The sequence below is a fragment of the Caretta caretta genome, chromosome 3 (genome assembly GCF_965140235.1).
Source record: "Caretta caretta isolate rCarCar2 chromosome 3, rCarCar1.hap1, whole genome shotgun sequence".
Lineage (NCBI taxonomy): Eukaryota > Metazoa > Chordata > Testudines > Cheloniidae > Caretta > Caretta caretta.
In genome coordinates this window covers 58,047,827-58,065,780 of record NC_134208.1, presented here as the reverse complement: position 1 = coordinate 58,065,780, position 17,954 = coordinate 58,047,827, and the positions used below count along the sequence as shown (strand labels likewise).

At 40.9% G+C, this 17,954-nt stretch overlaps 1 protein-coding gene across 50 annotated transcripts in view; it reads right to left on the bottom strand.

Annotated features, from left to right (window-relative positions):
* Positions 1 to 3,046: 3,046 nt before the first annotated feature.
* RIMS1 (regulating synaptic membrane exocytosis 1) overlaps positions 3,047 to 17,954 on the bottom strand; it is a 504,482-nt gene continuing 489,574 nt past the window's right edge. For all 50 annotated transcript variants that reach the window (XM_075126529.1, XM_075126526.1, XM_075126527.1 and 47 more), the window contains 4 exons: positions 12,401 to 12,513; positions 7,819 to 7,920; positions 5,637 to 5,776; positions 3,047 to 5,272 (listed from right to left, as the gene is read on the bottom strand). In XM_075126529.1, coding sequence (XP_074982630.1) covers positions 5,054 to 5,272; positions 5,637 to 5,776; positions 7,819 to 7,920; positions 12,401 to 12,513 — 574 coding nt within the window. In that variant the 3' untranslated portion in view covers positions 3,047 to 5,053. The remainder of the gene's footprint in view (positions 5,273 to 5,636; positions 5,777 to 7,818; positions 7,921 to 12,400; positions 12,514 to 17,954) is intronic.

Below are 17,954 nucleotides of genomic sequence, written 5' to 3'. Positions count from 1 at the left end.
TTTTCCTTCTGTCCCAGGTATGATGTTTTTATCACAGGAGCCACTGTGGACTTTGTTGCTGCACTTTATCAGGCATGTGAGAACTTAGACACACTTCCAAGAGAGGCACATAAAACAATTATCTGTGGGTTGTATAGGGAAGAATTAAGAAACAGCTTGTTGTAGACCATGCACAGAGCAGCTTTCTTGGTGTATGGCTATAGAACTTTGTCAGACTTTTGAGATAACTCATTTCAGGTGAACCACAATTCAGATAACAACCAAAAAGTTACTGGGTGGCTGGTAATCCTATAGATCCTTTTCCAGATAGGACTGTTCCAATGGTGTGATCCTGGAGGTATCTGCCCATCAAACAAGGCCAAGAAACAAACTGGCGAAAATACTTCTAAGGGATACCCTTGAGATGGACCCTTATATTTTGAATTCTTGTGACCTCATTTAAGGATATCGTGTTCCTTAAATACCTGAAACTGTTTTCAGATAACGCTGTACAGTAGGTAATCCAGCAATTTGGCAGAAGTGAATTACCATGTTGTCATCTACAGAGGATGGCACTTTTGACTCTTTTCCCCTTATGACTTTCAGTTTTCACAATGCTGCATGTTATGCATTTTTTTTTCAGTGCTGCATGTAGGCAGAGTCCCATTGAGATGTATTGTTCTGATCAACAATAAAGCCTAGAAAATATTTACTCTGGTGTGTGTTTTCCATATAGAACAGATAACATATTTCAGACTGTGCATACTCCAAAGTACTCATGGTCTGTCATGTAGTGACTGTTTAAGCAAATGCACCGACCGGGTGACTGTACAGATCAGTACTTTTTAAAAAAAATTGTGAGGGGATAATTGTCAAGAATGTTGGTATTATCTTCTTCTTAACAAGAGCTATTGGAGGTTTAGTTTCCTGCCAGATACCTCCAGAGATGGTCTGGATAAACCATAGGATGAGTTGAGGAAATGCATCTTTAACAATTCTGCTTTCCACTATATCCTAAGTATTATACTGGTATAACACTGGAGGACAGCTCAGATGCATTATGGGACTTAAACACATTGAATCAATAGTTCTAAGAGAGGCAAAGGTGGCCTACAGTCTTCTTGCCAGAGGTGGGTTAGCTACTACTTCTTAAAGGAGCTAATGAAAAACAGAAATGGCTGTGATGGAATGGAAGTCTCAATCAAATGTAACGTTTCAGGATATAAATAAACCCTTGGTATATACATAACATTTGTGAACAGGTGTTGAGGATTTTATCCATTTAAAATTCTTCTAGTTTAGTTTGGATATACAGCACTCAGTTTTCAGGCTTTCATCCAGGTGCTGTAACTGATTAGTCAGAGTGGGCAATGCAAATATAAGTTTCTTGTGCCTTACAAGGAGAAGAGGCTGTTAAATGTGCAGCCCATTTTACTGATCTGCCTTCAGCCGTTCTTAAGGTCCCAGCACTATGCCACATAGGCCAGCAGCTTTTCTTCTGTAATAAGGCAGTAAATTATAAAGGGATTTCAATATAAAGTTGAATAAACTCTTATCGTGAGGAAAGTGAATGTCAGGTTGTATGCTTAAACTTAGTGATTATGATTTTTAGTAGCTTTACTTTTATGATGTACATTATCTGTAAAGGTTTCAGAGTAGCAGCCGTGTTAGTCTGTGTTCGCAAAAAGAAAGGGAGGACTTGTGGCATCTTAGAGACTAACCAATTTATTTGAGCATAAGCTTTCGTGAGCTACAGCTTATGCTCAAATAAATTGGTTAGTCTCTAAGGTGCCACTAGTACTCCTTTTCTTTTCATAATCTGTAAAGTGATACCGTGTCCTCCTCTCTGGGGAAAAGTAGTAGGGTGAGGAGACAAGCGAGGAGTGACTTACCTGTGATGCTGAAGTCCCACCACTCAACAGTGAGCAATTCAAAAGGCTACAGCAGCAGAAGAGCGGGAGCAACTCCTGTCTCATCTGGCTTCACACATTCGACCATCTAGTGGGGTTAAAAAGTCACTTCTCTCCCGAATGCTTCCTACATGTGTTACTTGTTCATTAGATACACTGTGCTTGAAAATAAGGTTTAAATGTTAAAATATTGCTGGTACCTTTTCTGTGTTATAGAGGGGATCAGGAATACTAAACAATTTTGTTTAATTTATTCCTGAGGATGGGTAAGAAAAAGATCCGAGTTTTTGGATGCAATATCCAAAGCCATGGAAGTCATGAAACATTCATTCACCTAACTTGAGAAGGTTTTACGGTATCATAATGTCCTCTGTATTTCACAGCTCATTCTCCCCCCACAGAAGTAGAAACATAAAATTCTTTTTTGTGAATAGTTATCATTTTAATAATTCATTTTGCTGAAGCTTAGTTATGTATTCATTTAAACAAGGCAATAAATGTATGTGTTCAAAGTGATGCAATAGTCTTTAGGCTATTTCTAAATTATGCTAAACGATATCTGGAGTATAAGGAGAACTAAAATCAAACGCAGTACACCATCTTTGCTTCTCTAATAACAACATTTAGTTCCAAATTCTGCTCTCAGCTACACTGGCATAAATAGTTATCCATAATACATTTATTGGTGTCAACAACAATGGTACTATTCTGGATTTAAATGACTGCAAGAGAGCCGAATTTGCCCTTTGTACCTAAATAACATTTTTTACACCAAATACAGACCTGGGACCAACATCTGTGCAACTCCACTGGACCAAGATCCAACCTATTATAAGCAGATGTAACCTCACTGAAATCAAATGAGTTGCATCTGCTTACACCAAGTCTCAGTTTGGTCCAATGTCTTCAATATGATTGCATGAATATAAATGAGAGCACAATTTGGCCCCCTCCTTTGTGGAAGGGAATGCAACATCATTGAAATCACATGACTTGCACCCACTTACCCCAGGTCTAGACTTGACGCTACCGTGAGCACGTGCTTCTACATCCGTTAAAAGGACTACTTGTTTGCTCACTTCTATGACACATCTCATTCAATTCGGTAGCGAGAGGAGTCGCATCTGAACCTTAGAACATACCGAACACAACGACTATTCTGGACATGAAAAGGAAATTTTATTAAACATGTTTACATAACATGAGTTGGGAGTTCATTTAAAAGCACAGGGGAGTGTTAAGACAAGTGGTCAAAATAGAAAGATACTACCGAATTATAATTAGTTGATTTTTGGTCACTAAGACAGAGCAGAATCTCGTAGTAGTGCACCAGTGCTTCAGTTCTTCCTGCTCAGCAGGTCGAGCAGTAATCAATCTGTGCCCTAGGGAACCCTAGGGCAGAATAGTTCCGGCATGTTAAATAATAATAAATAGTTCACCTGGTGCAGGCAGTATGTCTATGATTTCAAACCTAGTGTGCACAGAGTTTCTACATGTGTTACAGCCCCACAGGAGGAATCTACACCAAAATATTTATTAGAAGGAATTTGGTCCATACTACATCACGTTTTCCATAGGGTAAAAAATAAAGTCCATCTATAGACATTTAGCACCAGACTAACAGACCTTGCCTGGCTAAAACCTGCAAAATGTCTATAAGAAAAATGGATGGCTTAGATTTCTTGGTTACTTCAGTATAGTAATTACGAGCAAACTGTACAAGTACATGCAACATACAAGCTGGCCTATGTGGAACTAACATACATTATTAAATAACCTTTTTGCTTCTTTTTACAAAACGTGCATGCAGCTTTGAACAGTTCCAAGTCATGCTGCCCTATTTGTGTGATCACAAAATTGAATGGCCTGTAAAAGGAGGGAAAACATATCATTGAACCAGCAGAGTCTGCAGTTTTTAGCACATTTACAGTAAATCACATGGAATTTCAAGGCCAAGAATAACTCAAATGAATAAAATGCAGATTGAAATTTGATTTTTTTTTTTACCAAAAAAGTAAGGTATCTTGCGTTAAAAAATCAAGCTTTGTGCTTGCATCAATCTCAAAGAAATGTAAACTAAAATTTGATAAAAACATTAGTAAGTGCAGAATATTTCAACTGGAATTTCCAGTGAAATACTGAACAACTCATACCATGCTCTATCCAGGGCAGACGTGTGTCTAAAGTGACACATATCAGAGAAGCCTGGGTACAGCTGAAAGTGTCATATGCTCAACCCCATTCCTGGTCAACATTTTGGGAAGTCAAATATACATTTATACACATGAACGTAAATATTTCCTCTCTGAGTCTAGGAAGAAAACTGCATTGCCAGTAATATTTTCAGTGTCAAAATGAAGACTAAAGCTGCTTTTATCAGTCCCCAGCATTAGCTGCAGATAGATTTCTTCAAAACTCTTCCATGCAAAACATCATAAAACATAGAAAACATTATATATAATGCAAACATATTTGCTTTTTACAAAGAAAAACTAGCACTGTGACTTAGTTGTTGTTGTTAATGAAATAATCTTGATTGGTCATTTGTTCTGGGTTGTCACCTGATAGACCTGGAAGAACCAGAACTAAGAAACAATGAGAACCTTAGTGGCATCATGGATGGTAATTCTGGCTGCTGAACACTTGAAGGGATACTTACAGAGATATACTTCAGCCCTTTTTTGTTTAGTTTAGAAAACGAAAGGAAGGGTCTCTGTTAGCATTGTGAGGACTTTTACAAAACTGGCAGAATCACACAGCAAAAAACTAGTGGAAGTAACAAGTACAGAAAAACTGCTGAAACACCAGGAAGTTAACACTGCTTGTGGGCTCTGTCAAAATGTGAAAAAATACAACACTTAACAGAGTGAGAGCTTCCAGTTTTTTTTTTTTATTTTATTCTAATCTAAAGGTCGCGCTCTTTTTAAAAATTGTAATAAGCATCAGTGACTGTCGCTAGTAGACTGACTTACTGTATTTGATATACTATTTTGTTCTGTTAATTTAAGCCATCTTTTAACAAATAATTCAGACATATTTTTGGATAACTACTACAGGCAAAAACAGAAGTGATTGTCTCTCTCCAACAATGCTTTTGATCATATAAGAATCTGATTCTGATTGTTATCCTGGGTGGTAACATTTTTATTAGATAGCATAGTTCACTATGATCTAATGCAGGGAGGCCCAGTTGAACTTTCCAGAGATGACTGGGAAGCCCTGCGGGTCAGGGGAGTCAAGGTTGGATCCACTAGTGATGAGGGTGGAAATAATTTATACCATCCTATTACTACACTGGACAGATCAAGTTCCTCCAGAAGGATCTGTGCAACACCCATGAAGCATTTGTGATCCATTCGGCCATAGTCTCCCCAAACTATCACCTGTAAGGACATAAAATACAGATTTAACACTGTCCAAAGAATATACACTTATATGTTCATTCATGCAGCAACTCCCTACCTGCATGAGTACGTGAGTATTTTTTCAAAGGAGAAGAGAAGGGGCCTGATGGTAGGATAGGGTTAGGGCCATAGAAAGCAATAGAGAAAAACTTCTAATAAATAATAAAGCTACATAGGTACATTTTGGGAGTCTCATGACGTTACAAACCACTCAGATATATTAACTGATATTTCTGAAATTAAGTGTTTATGTGGGTTGGGACTACTCACAATCTTACAGTTAAGTGAACAGTCAAGTGCTTTACCAAATCAGGGCCTAAACCAAGATTAAGTAATTACTGACCTGAAGGACTTTACCCTGTGGACTTTCATCAAAAACCAGTGTCTGTTGGTACAAAGGATCAAGTGTTTTCCGTGCAATTCTTGTCTTTTTCTTGGCTACACAGGCTCCATTTTCCAACAGGTACACTTTGACATAGGGAGCTGCAAAAATCCAACACCACCAATTTTATGTTTGGACTTAAGCATTTCACAGTATTGCACCATTGGGGTGGAGGACAAGAACAATGAATGGAAACTGACTAGAAAGAAAAGTGAACGTAACCACTTTCATTGGCCAAACTGAGTTGAATTTTCAACAGTAAGCAAACAAATTAGATGATGAAAAGTCAATTAAATATTTACTAGTTTTTAATTAAAAGTATTATCAGAGAGACAAAGTGAGAGAGGTAATATTTTGTATTCGGCCAATTTATGTTGGTGAGAGAGACAAGCTTGGTCCAATAAAAGATATTACTTCACACACCTTTTCTCTTTAATATCCTGGGACCAACATGGCTACAACAACACTGCATAAGTTATTATTAGTAACGCATGTCTTACATTTATCTGGTAAAGTATGATTTTTTTAACTGATGTGTTCCATGAACTGGATATTATTAATAAGAATATGTTGTCACTGATAGACAGTTTGATTGTTCCATGTGTTAGGAGTTCAAAGCCATTTCAAAATATGCCATTCCCAATGCCATTTCAATGAACTGGGTGTTTAAAAATGGTACACAGTCATTCCTGAAAACATTCATATAAAAAGGCAGTTGTTCCTCGTTTACTTCGTGTCTCAAATAGTTTTAAAGTAACATCTCAGCAAAATGTTAATCTGAAACCTATATTCTAATTATTATGATAAACAGTGTTTGTCCTGGAAAACAAAAATGTTTTCCAGCAAAAATGCCTTAAAATAAGGAGATTTTTATTATAACAATAATTTCATTTATTCTCGGTAAGCTCACATGTTTGAGCTCACAGGCACTGGTACCGCTTGCTGACTTATTCAAACACTGCCATATCACTGAAGATCACAGTACTCAGTTTCCACCACTTTGCTTGCTTGCTATTCCCTTTCAACTACTCTTTCTCTTTTGTAGATGAAAATAAACAAATGCATAAATAATAATGTAAGGGACTCCATATGCATCACCAGGTCCATGGTGAAATGTAACTAGATTTTGATTATTTTAATAATTTTGATGGATAATATCGGTTTATTTTTAAGCCCTTTTCCCAATTTATATCAATGGAAATGTTCACAGTTGTGAAAAATGATGTGTTTTAAGCATTTTTTCCCAATTGTTATCAATGTAAAGTTTCACAGTTGCAGAAAATTATGGGGGCAGGAATCAGACGATAATTACCTAATTACAATAGACATTGAGATTCAAAAAGTTAAAGCTTTAAACCATTACAATACAAATTGTCAGTATCACATGTAATAATATACAAAATAAATATCCTGAAAGCAAAGTCTAATAAGTTACAAGCAACATTTTTCTTACTTTGCCTATCTGTAAATTGTGATTATTACTGATGGATTTTTTGTTGGTTTGTGTGTCTACCGTGAAATCGACATTTATCAACATTTACCAATAAAAATCTAATCTGAACACCCCTTGCAGACATTCCTTCTAGCAAGGATTTTTCAGCCTCAGAAATGTTGATTTTGCTCTTGTGAGGGGAGCACTCCTTGAAATTAAATGGTGTGCAGAGGGAGGAATTGAACGTGGGCACAGTAGGTATTTCTAAGCCCTGGTCTGCACTAGTGGGGGATCAATCTAAGTTATGCAACTTCAGCTATGTGAATAATGTAGCTGAAGTCGGCGTACTTAGATCGACTTACCATGGTGTCTTCACCGCGGTGAGTCGACTGCTGCTGCTCCCCTGTCGACTCCACCTGCGCCTCTCGTGGCGGTGGAGTACAGGAGTTGACAGGAGAGCGCTCGGGAGTCGATTTATCGCATCTAGATTAGACACGATAAATCGATCCCCGCTGGATCGATCGCTGCTTGCCGATCCAGCGGGTAGTGTAGACATACCCTTAAACACATCTCTATTGAAAAAGAAAATGAATACATGTAAATGTAGTGACTGCTACAAAGAGCTGAGAAGGTCTCTTTCGAGATCTCTGGTCCACGCTTTACTGCATATTTTGTATTCTCCTGTCCTCCATCATTTGCAGTTTTCCTCACCTGGGGTAGATTTGGACCCAGGTTTTTGCGTGAGGCCTCGGGCTCTAATGACTTCTACTTCTAACTGGCCTTTTTTATCCACCATTCCAATCTGAATATCACCTGAAAGGAAAGGAGAAGAAAAAGCTTATTCCATTATCTGGGTCAGCTCAGTGCAGACCTCACCACAGTCAATTGTCTTCACTCAGGCAATTATTTTGATTATCATTATTATTATTGTACTGTGGTAGCATCTGGAGTCTCCAGTCAGGGATTTGTATCCCATTGATGGTCTCTTCCTCAAAGAGTCTTTGATCCAAGTATAAGAGGAGAGACACCAGGTGGATACACAAAGAGATGGAAGGAGCACAAGGTAAGTGTTCACCTCTTCTTGTCAACTGTTGAGAATAGCCCACTCCCACCTTAATTGAATTGGCCTCGTTAGCACTGACCCCCCACTTGGTAAGGCAACTGCCGTCTTTTCATGTGCTATGATATATATTCTGCTTACTGTATTTTTCACTCCATACATCTGAGGAAGTGGGTTTTAGCCCATGAAAGCTTGTGCCCAGATAAATTTGTTAGTCTCTAAGGTGCTACAAGGACTCCTCGTTGTTTTTACTAGGTAAGTGTGTGGCTGCAAACCTTGCAGGTCTGTCCTTTAGAAAGAAGAAAGCCAGAAAAGTAGACTGCAGTCTGTCTAGCCAACAACTAACTTCTCTGAGGCTCACAATTTTTTTTTTACGAAAGTTTTTTAATGAGGGCAAGAGGGTGACAGTTCCCTTCCTGAACAGCACCTTGAACAAACTGCCAGAATATGAAGAGAACAAGATTTCCAAGCTGCTTCCTCAGTTCTGAATGTTCAGACAAATGACAACTCTGGCTATAGCTGCAGAAAAGAACATTTGCTGTTTTGGGGTCCAAGTTCTGCTCTGACTTGGAAAGAAAGACTGTAAATGAAAAAAAGACACTTAAGTGCAGATCCACAAAAGAACTTAGGTGCCTAACTTCCACGTTACGTGCCTAAGTCCAAATATTTAGGTGCCACTGAAATCATCTAACCCCCTGCTAAGCTGCTGCCTAGTCCTCGAGTTGCCTAAAATCCTTCAGTGTCTGCATTTTCACAAGTCCCTTAGTGCCTAAATTTCTGCCATCAGACATGTGCACATCAGTCTAGGTGCCAAGTGCCTGATACCTAAGTTAAAAGTGGGATCCTCAAATGGGGCTCAGACGAGGTGCTGTGGGGCTTAATATGCTAGGCATTCTCAGAGCATGCCTAACTACACATAAAATGGTCTGGAGGGAGGAGGAGTTGCGTGCCCTATCCACTGGAGAGTGAGACACACTGATGCTGGTCTCTCTCAGTCTCTCTGGTTGAGGCCATTATACAGTATATAAATATGTAAATATGCATTGAGCCAGAGACAAAGTGAGGATGACACTCTTGAGCAATTGTTAGGGCGCTCCTCTGAGAGTGGGAAACCTACGTTCAAATCCCTTCTCCTCAGGCAAAGGGTTAATTGATCCAGGGTCTGCCACATCCCAGGTGAGTGCCCTCACCACCACTAGAAGGGTGGCTCTTGCTGCAGTTAGGCAATGTACCACTGCTGTTCTTGCAAGAAGTGGCTGAGGCACCTGACTCCAGGAGAGGGTTTCCAGGTGTGGATCCCAAATAGAGCAAGGTGCCTAACTCCCTGAGAGGGGTGGAGCTTAGGACACACCCCTCTTCTTTGCATCTGCCATTGGCTAGCTTAGGTGACTCCCTGCCTAGCATGATGGGTTTTGATGACCCCATTCTGAGTCACCTATTTGTAACCACTCAGTGCAGAGGGAGACAAGGCACCTAATCCAAGGTTTATGGATTCTATTGGGCAGCTAGGCACCTACAAGTTAGACTTTGTGACACTGAGTGTTGCAATACCTAAGTCCCTTTGTGTGTTTGGGCCTTAGTAATTATGGGTCTGATTTTCAAACCATGAGAAGTTCAGGGCTGCATAAAAAAAAGTCAAGACTGATCATGCCAATGGGTAGATAGTCACCTAACTGGCTGTCTGGGTGCTCAAATACCTCATTGGACATGCCCAGTTGTGGTAACTGTGGAAGCAAATGGAATTCCCACCTGTGCAGGACCCTGACCTTATGATGTCTGACATGTAGGTCCATGTTTCTAAGCAAAGAATAGTGAATAAACCTGAGCTACAAAATTTGCTGTATTCTTAATGATAAAAGCATTGTTGTTCAAATGTAACTGAAAAGGAGACCTTAGCACACTTGTTCCACTATCAGAATATTATAGCACAGTGCTTCGGACTACTCTAGTATTTGTGATATGACAAGCCAAGCAGGGATGGTTTGTTATCGATCAAAAATTTGCTTCAACAAACACAGCTCTATACTGGGCTACAAATAGTTTAGAGGAAAATTCCATAAACCGTGCTCTTGGGCTACCTTTCAATGCTGTAAGCCTGTATATTCAAATCCAGTTTATGCTACTGGCAGTCGGCAGGGGGTGCCACAACACAGACATTTTCAAACCTGCAGAGACAACTATCCACTAGATATAAGCCCTTGAAGAGAAAGTGTTAGGCAGAAAGATTGAGTGAATTTTGTAGCCCAACGCCTTCCCTCAGCCTATAGAAATAAAGGCTCCAATAGATGGAAATAAATTGTTATCACTCAGGAGCCCTGTTGGAAGAGGTCTAGGGAGGAAAACAACTTTTAAGCAAAAAGTGAGGTGAATGTAAACTAGCACCTGGATTCACTACTGGAATCACCCTGATTTTAAAATGGACAACAGAAGAACCCAGATGCTTCTTATTTCCTGTAAGAAGGAAATCTGATATATTTTAACAGGCCTTATAACATTGTACAGGCTTCATGCTCAATAAGCTTATAGCCTGATAACTCCTATTGCAAAAAATAATTAATTTTGGATTTATACAGCAGCTCAAGACTTCTCCTTCTTTTGTACAGCTCATGAGCTGCAAAAAAGAGACGATCCCCTCCCATTTTTCCTCCTGGTTCCCTACTTCTCCTCAGTAGTAGTTGAGTAGCCTCCTGAACCTGAGTTCCTGCAGTGCTTAAGACTGCTCAGCCAAAGCACTTGCTATCTGTGATTTTTAACATGCATAGCGTGATTAGGCTAGTAGAGATGTCAAGGGTTATTTCTTCTTCATCCTCAACGCACAGCCCCACAAAATATGTCACCGAATCACTCAAATGCAGACTGAAGGGATTTTGCCCCTGCTCCTGTCTTTACACACTGCTGTGGTGGTGTACGTGTACCGTAAACAGCCTGCAAGGGCCTGGGGAAGAATTTCTCCCCTGCAGGCAGAGCATAAAGCCATCATAAACGGCCCTGTGCAGGCTCCCCATAAGTGTCCATGCAGGGAGTGTGGAGTGGATGTGTCAGGGGCGAGCCTGTAGCGCTTGGTACTCCAGGGGATTCTCAGATGCTTCGGATTACTGAGAAAACCATAGCTAGCCTTTGAGAGGCTGCTGGAAATTAGACTTTAAATTTTAATCTGTTCCAACAGCAACAATCTAATGACATCATTTGTAAACTGGTTGTCAGCCTTGTTGCAAATATGCAGTAGAGTTTCAAATTTTTGGATTATCTTTCAATTAGCTAAATCTGGGTCAGATTCCATTATTGGCTCCATAATCAGTGGCAACCATGTGCAAAAGCTAACTAGCAATTTGCCAGGAGCCAAGGACCATAATTATTCTGCATAGAAAGGAACAGATTGCAGCCACCATCTTTGATACGGAAGTGAGCTCTGTGGACATTACAGGTCCCAGCATGAAATAATCTATCTTTGTCTGATTTTGGATGAAACAGAGCATCAGTTATGTTTCTGGACAGCAGAGCTGGTGCTAGGCATAAGCAGACTAAACAATTGCTTAGGGCCCCAAGCAGCTCAAGGGGGCCCCTATTTGCTGTTTATTATGTGTTATGTGGGAGGTCTAGGCCCGCTGACAGCAATTCCGGGCCCCAGAGCCAAGGCTGTTCCCAGGGGGTGCAGGGCCTGGGGCAGAAGTGACGAATCCGTCACTTCCAGGACCGACTGGTCACTTCTGGGACTGACTGTGCTGGCCAATCGTGCCAGCCCGCAGGGCCCCCCAAAGCGCGGGGCCCGGAGTGGTCACCCTGATTCGCTGTACCCTAGGGATGGCTCTGCCCAGGGCAAAAGAGTTAGTGGGACCCTAGAATGGTCCGCCGGAGATTTGGGTGAGCTGCTGCCAGCTGTGCTGCTGGGCGTGGTCTTCTGGCACAGCCAGGGCTTCCACATGCCTGCCCGGCTGCCTTTGCTGCTGCCGGTACCACCCCGTGCGCACCTAGGAGCCCTTTTAAATCACCCAGGCCCCTGGGCAATTGCCCCCTTTGCCCCCCACTCACACTGTTGGCAGGCCTCCAAAATATTCCTGCTTAGGCCCGCCAATGGGCTAGCATTGCCTCTGACACAGCACCTTTGTGTTAAAGATGAGGAAGGCCATTTGGCAGAACTCTTTGGTAGCCCATGAGCTAAATTCTGGCCACCTGAACTCCACTTTGGTCAATGGGATAGCATTTGTCTTATACATGAGAACAAATTATTCTTACCCATAGCAGGGGTTGCTAGTGTCTGTCGACCTACTAATTGTGCAGGTCCAAGTCCATCAAGGAAATCACTAAATTGACTGTCAGCACCCAGCCGCACTCCAGGGAATATTAGGCTACAGAAATACAAAACATGAGTACGTGTAAATCCAACATTAATTTATAGTTGCTCATAATAATTAACATGGAAATGCTTCTCATGCACAATACACAGCCTCAGGGAATGTAACTGCAAACTGTAGTGCAAAACCAGAACCCCAAAATAGGTACACTGAAACCATCTCACAGGGAAGTAGCTTTGTTCACCCAAACAACTTGCCATCTTTGCGTTTTACTACAGCAATAAAGAGCCTGACCAACATTCCCAATGACTGACTGTGACAGCAGGACCTTGCTCCACAGGTGCAATTAAAAGGGTATAGGCAGCAATGTCTGTGGGCTTGTGGACAGCCATGTACAGTGGGGGATAGTTGTAGCAAGACCATCTCTTCACTGGGATGTAGCTGTGTTAAGACCAATAGCCTTTTCACCCCAATTCCATGGAAAAGTGGCTATTTCTCTACCCCACCCCTACTCAGCTAGAACTGAAGTGTGGCAAAGGTCATAATCCCCAGGGCACCGAATGTAGTTCACATTTGAACTGGGTGAATAATGGATTTTTGATTTGTTGGCAATTTCAAAAAGTAAAAAAATTGTTTCAGATCAGCCCAAAATGAAAAATTTCAGTGAATTAAAAAGTTTTTTTTAAAAAAAGTTCATTTCATGTTTCATTTTGACCTTTTTGAAACTATTAAAATTAAAATGAAAAGGAAATTTTTTAAATGAAAAGTTGTTTCATACTGAAATTGAAACATTTTGTTTAGTAAATGATGAAACTAAATGTTTCAATTTTTTGGATTTTTTTTAAACAAACAATTCAGCAACATCAACATGAATTTGTAAAAGGTTTCAGTGTTGTGGAATCAGCATTTTTGCTGAAAGAAGTTTTGGATGAAAAATTTCACCCAGTTGTAGTTCATTTATGTATTAAGTGCTGCATTTCAAGGGGATTAGTACAATGGAGACATTTTTAAATGGAGTGAAGTGTCAAATGATCATGAAATATTCTGCATCTAACATCCTGTCACCTGTTGATGTTAACAATTTTCTACCGGATTCCAGTTATTTAAAAATTAAAGTATTACAATTAACAAACAAAAAAAGCAAACTAAAGAACGCTAATCAAGTTGGGCCATTTCCAGCACAAATCCAGGTTTTCTCACCCTCCGCCCCCTCCCCCCAAACTCACTCTCCTGCTGGTAATTTGTGTGTGTGGTTTTTGGAAGTGGGGGGGGATGAGAAAACCTGGTTTGTGCTGGAAATGGCCCACCTTGATTATCATACACATTGTAAAGAGAGTGGTCACTTTGGATGGGCTATTACCAGCAGGAGAGTGAGTTGGGGGGGGGGGGGGGTGGAGGGTGAGAAAACCTGGATTTGTGCTGGAAATGGCCCAACTTGATTATCATACACATTGTAAGGAGAGTGATCACTTTAGATAAGCTATTACCAGCAGGAGAGTGGGGTGGAAGGAGGTATTGTTTCATGGTCTCTGTGTATATAATGTCTTCTGCAGTTTCCACAGTATGCATCCGATGAAGTGAGCTGTAGCTCACGAAAGCTTATGCTCAAATAAATTGGTTAGTCTCTAAGGTGCCACAAGTACTCCTTTTCTTTTTGCGAATACAGACTAACACGGCTGTTACTCTGAAACACTCTTTATATTTACATGTAATCATTTGATACTTAATTTTCCAGTAATATTTTTCATTTACTGTTTTTCCTCTATAGATATTAGAGATGGGCCAGATTTGAAAAAATTGGGTCCAGATCCGAATCTTCTTGTATTTTGAGAGGATTTGTTCTAGTTCAGATTCATCTTACAGAGTTGGGCTTAGCCAAGAAATTCAGAATTTCTCTGATCTCTTTGTGGGCAAACTTGGTTTTCTTTCAGTTTGGGCCAAGCTGCAATCCTCCTGGTCCTCTTCTCTCTGGTGACCACAGCATGCCCATCCTTGTCTATCTCCAGCCTCGTAGAATGTTGCCAAGACCTCTTGCCTATGGTGATTTTGAACTGCCAGGCCTCTTCTCCGATGTCCTCTCTCTCCAACTCCTTGCTGGCCAGCTTCATTCTTCCTTGAACCTGGGGTACTGACATTTCCCGAACCTGGTTGTACAGCTTTTCTTATTCGCTGTAATGTTTCTACTTGCCCTTCCAATCCAAGAATCTTTTCCTTCAGTACAGCCCCCAGCTTGCACTTCATGCACAGGAAATCCCTTCTGTCTTCAGGCAGGAAAGAAAACATGGCATAGCTGTTGCAGGTCACCTCCACTGTTCCATCACTGGGCATCATGGAATCGCACATGAGGCTGAACCTGCAAGCCTCTTACACTCCCTTTCCAAATACCTTCAGAAACGCTCCTGTTAGCTTCCTTGGTTCTCAGCTCTCGAGTTTGCCTAGCAAATTACTTTTATATCACGTTTCCCTGCTTAGCTTAGCTCAGTTCAGCTCTACAAGAGAGTGATTAACCACTTATAGGCTACAAAGAGTCAGACCCATCTGGCCCTTACCAAGGTACCAACAAACAGACTTGTCTTAGCTGCTTATCAGGGGCCAAAGGCCCATCTACACAGCCCATACACAGAACAAATAAATAGTCACATAAACAGTATATAGATGAACCAAATGCACCACTCACCAAGTCTTGTTACAGCAAAGTCTATAACTACGCCCTCCAAAACTCTCCTGCTAGCTGCCTCTGTTTGTGACTCTCAAGTTTGCCTACCAAATGTCTCAGGGTGAAAGTTTCTGTGGTTGTTTCCATTGGTCTAAGCCAGCTATTGGCTCAATAATCATTCTTTAAAAAGATACATTTTAAATACACATTTGTGATCCAGGGACCTCTTGGTGCCAACTGGCAGAGGACACAGGGGGTGCATATGGCTTACAGGGATCACATGGATCAGATATATTCATAATAGTTCACAATGGGTGGCATATAAGGTCTCTACTGACCTATTCTACTGAGAGCCAGTAGTCCACTGGTTGTCATAATCATTGCAAAATGTATGTGTGGATAATATTTAAGGAGTTATGTATTTATATACTGATAATTATGTTCTTAAGGTCCTGGAGTTAATTCAGATCATCAGGAGGTGACGTGCCTCAGACTGATTCCTTTCAAGCAGGAGATAACAGACGCTTATCTCTTTGTCTGGTCATACGTGTATTGTCTGCCTCACAATTGAGGCCTATTTGCATAATGAGCAAAGTGTCAGTGAGAGATTGTGAAATCTACAAGAAAGAAAATGTACAGGAAGAAATAAAACAGCAGGGGTATCCTGTCTATGAATGAAGACAAAGGATAGGACTTATATATCTTGGGGGACAAAGGAACACAATGTATTCTTCATGAGGGAGTCAAGCTGACAGTGTACTTGTCTCAGGAAAGGAGGGTCACAGCCAAGTCCAGCTGAAATGCATTTCCGTGATTTTGGGTGAGCCAAACATTAGACTTTACTAGGGTTAGGCTCTAGGGTGCACGTCATGATTTTGTTTTATATGTAACCTTTTCCCCCCCAATACTTCTATTTACTGTTACTTGACTCTCTATGCTTTATTAAATAAACTTATCCTTGATTTCACTATAAACATATCTAAGTGCTGTGTGCTATGCAGAGCCGGTCCTGGTAAACTGGGGTGAACTGTTTCTTTGGAAGCAGAGAATCTGTGAATACTGCAAGTGTCCAGTGGAACAGGAGCTGGACTCTCCAGGGAGATGCCTGGAGGGCTCGAGGGTTGGAGTGTACCTATCGCTAACCTATAAAGAAACAGGGGTGCCTATCTAGACCTAGAGGGAAGTGGTTGTGTTGCCTGTGGCTGGTGGAGTTGGGGAGCTGACCCCTAGAAGGCACAGACAAGACTTCCTCACACTAAGGGCAGTGGTAGTGAGGAGACTCACAATACTAGGTACCCTTGGGAAGCATCACGGCATATTTATGCCAAAGAGAAATTCAAGAAAGTAGACCGCTAATGCAAATAAATATGTATTAGTCCATTACCAATGCCATGTGACAGTAGAAGAGTTTGCTGAGACAAGCTATTGCGATTAAAAAAAAAATCCAGAGGCTGATCCTATCCCGCTATGATTCATTTTAAATTCCAGTCATTAAAAAACGTAAATTAGTTTTATCATACTGCATCAGTTTTAATGAAAAAATCACAAATATTTCCAAGGGAAATATGTTTCCAATCACTGTCTGGAATTGCTAATCTTTGTTACTTGCAGTCAATTCGTCTTGCACCTGTCTGTCCAATGTACAAATATTTTGGGACGTTTTCTTTTTTAAGTTATGTTTGTGGGAAGCAGTGCCACAGAAATGTACCAAAGCTAGGTCATTTAACACAATTGCAGTTTTTGGTTTTGTTTGCTAGACTTTATATTATCACTATCTGTGGGGCTAGGCCCTGGCCGGAAATTATGGTTGCCCAACATATCTAATTATAAGACCCTGCTTTCAGTTTCTTTTAACTGAGGCTACAATTTTGTCCTGGACATCATGGTGGTCACGGAAACCATGAATTTGAATAAAGTCTGTGAAATGCACCCAAACCAAGTACCATTGTGACCTAGCCCTCAGGATCGCAACGCCACTCATGTTTCGTGCATCTGCACCAACATAGATAGAGACAAAGGAGTGGATGCAGCAAACCTGTGTGGCATTGTGACCTTGTGCACTTGATTGCAATGACAACCAAATTTGGCCCTCTGCCCCCCTCTGTCTCCATTTACAGAGGGGTGGACATGCCAAACCTGACTGGCATTGCAACCGCATGGGCTAGGTCACAACACCTGGAGCCCAGTCCTGTGGGACAGGAGCTGCTGCTGCAGGATGAATGCAGGGTGGACTCACTCTCCATTCCCTATGAATCCCTTGCCCCTCTTTCTGTGACATATTGTTCTTTTCCTGTACCTCTGCCATAAAATTTATTAAAAATTGGTGTGATTAAATTGTAGCCCTGCTTATAATTTTGTGGAACTTCAACCATTTGGGCTGAAATTTTCCATGCCAGGCATCTGCCCCATACTGATCTATGTCTATATCCAACCACCTTCAAAACAGTTAGACTATATCTGGAAAGCAACTAGATATGTTGCAGTTGCTTACCACACTAGCAAACTGGTCCATAATCATAGTGCTGTTGAGAGCTAGTTTTAATCCTATTGCCACTGGTTGACCAGATCGTTGTTATTTTGACCAGATCCTGATCTGATCCAGTGCCTAGCTCCACATATAATGATAATATAAAGTCTAGCAAATAAACCAAAACCAGCTATTGCACTGAATGAACTATCTTTGGTACATTCCTGAGACACTACTTTCCACTACCATAACTTAAAAACACCTCTAACTGACAGAAGCTGGGACAGGACAACAGGGGATGGATCACTCGATAAATTGCCCTGTTCTGTTCATTCCCTCTGAAGTATCTGGCACTGGCCACTGTCAGAAGGC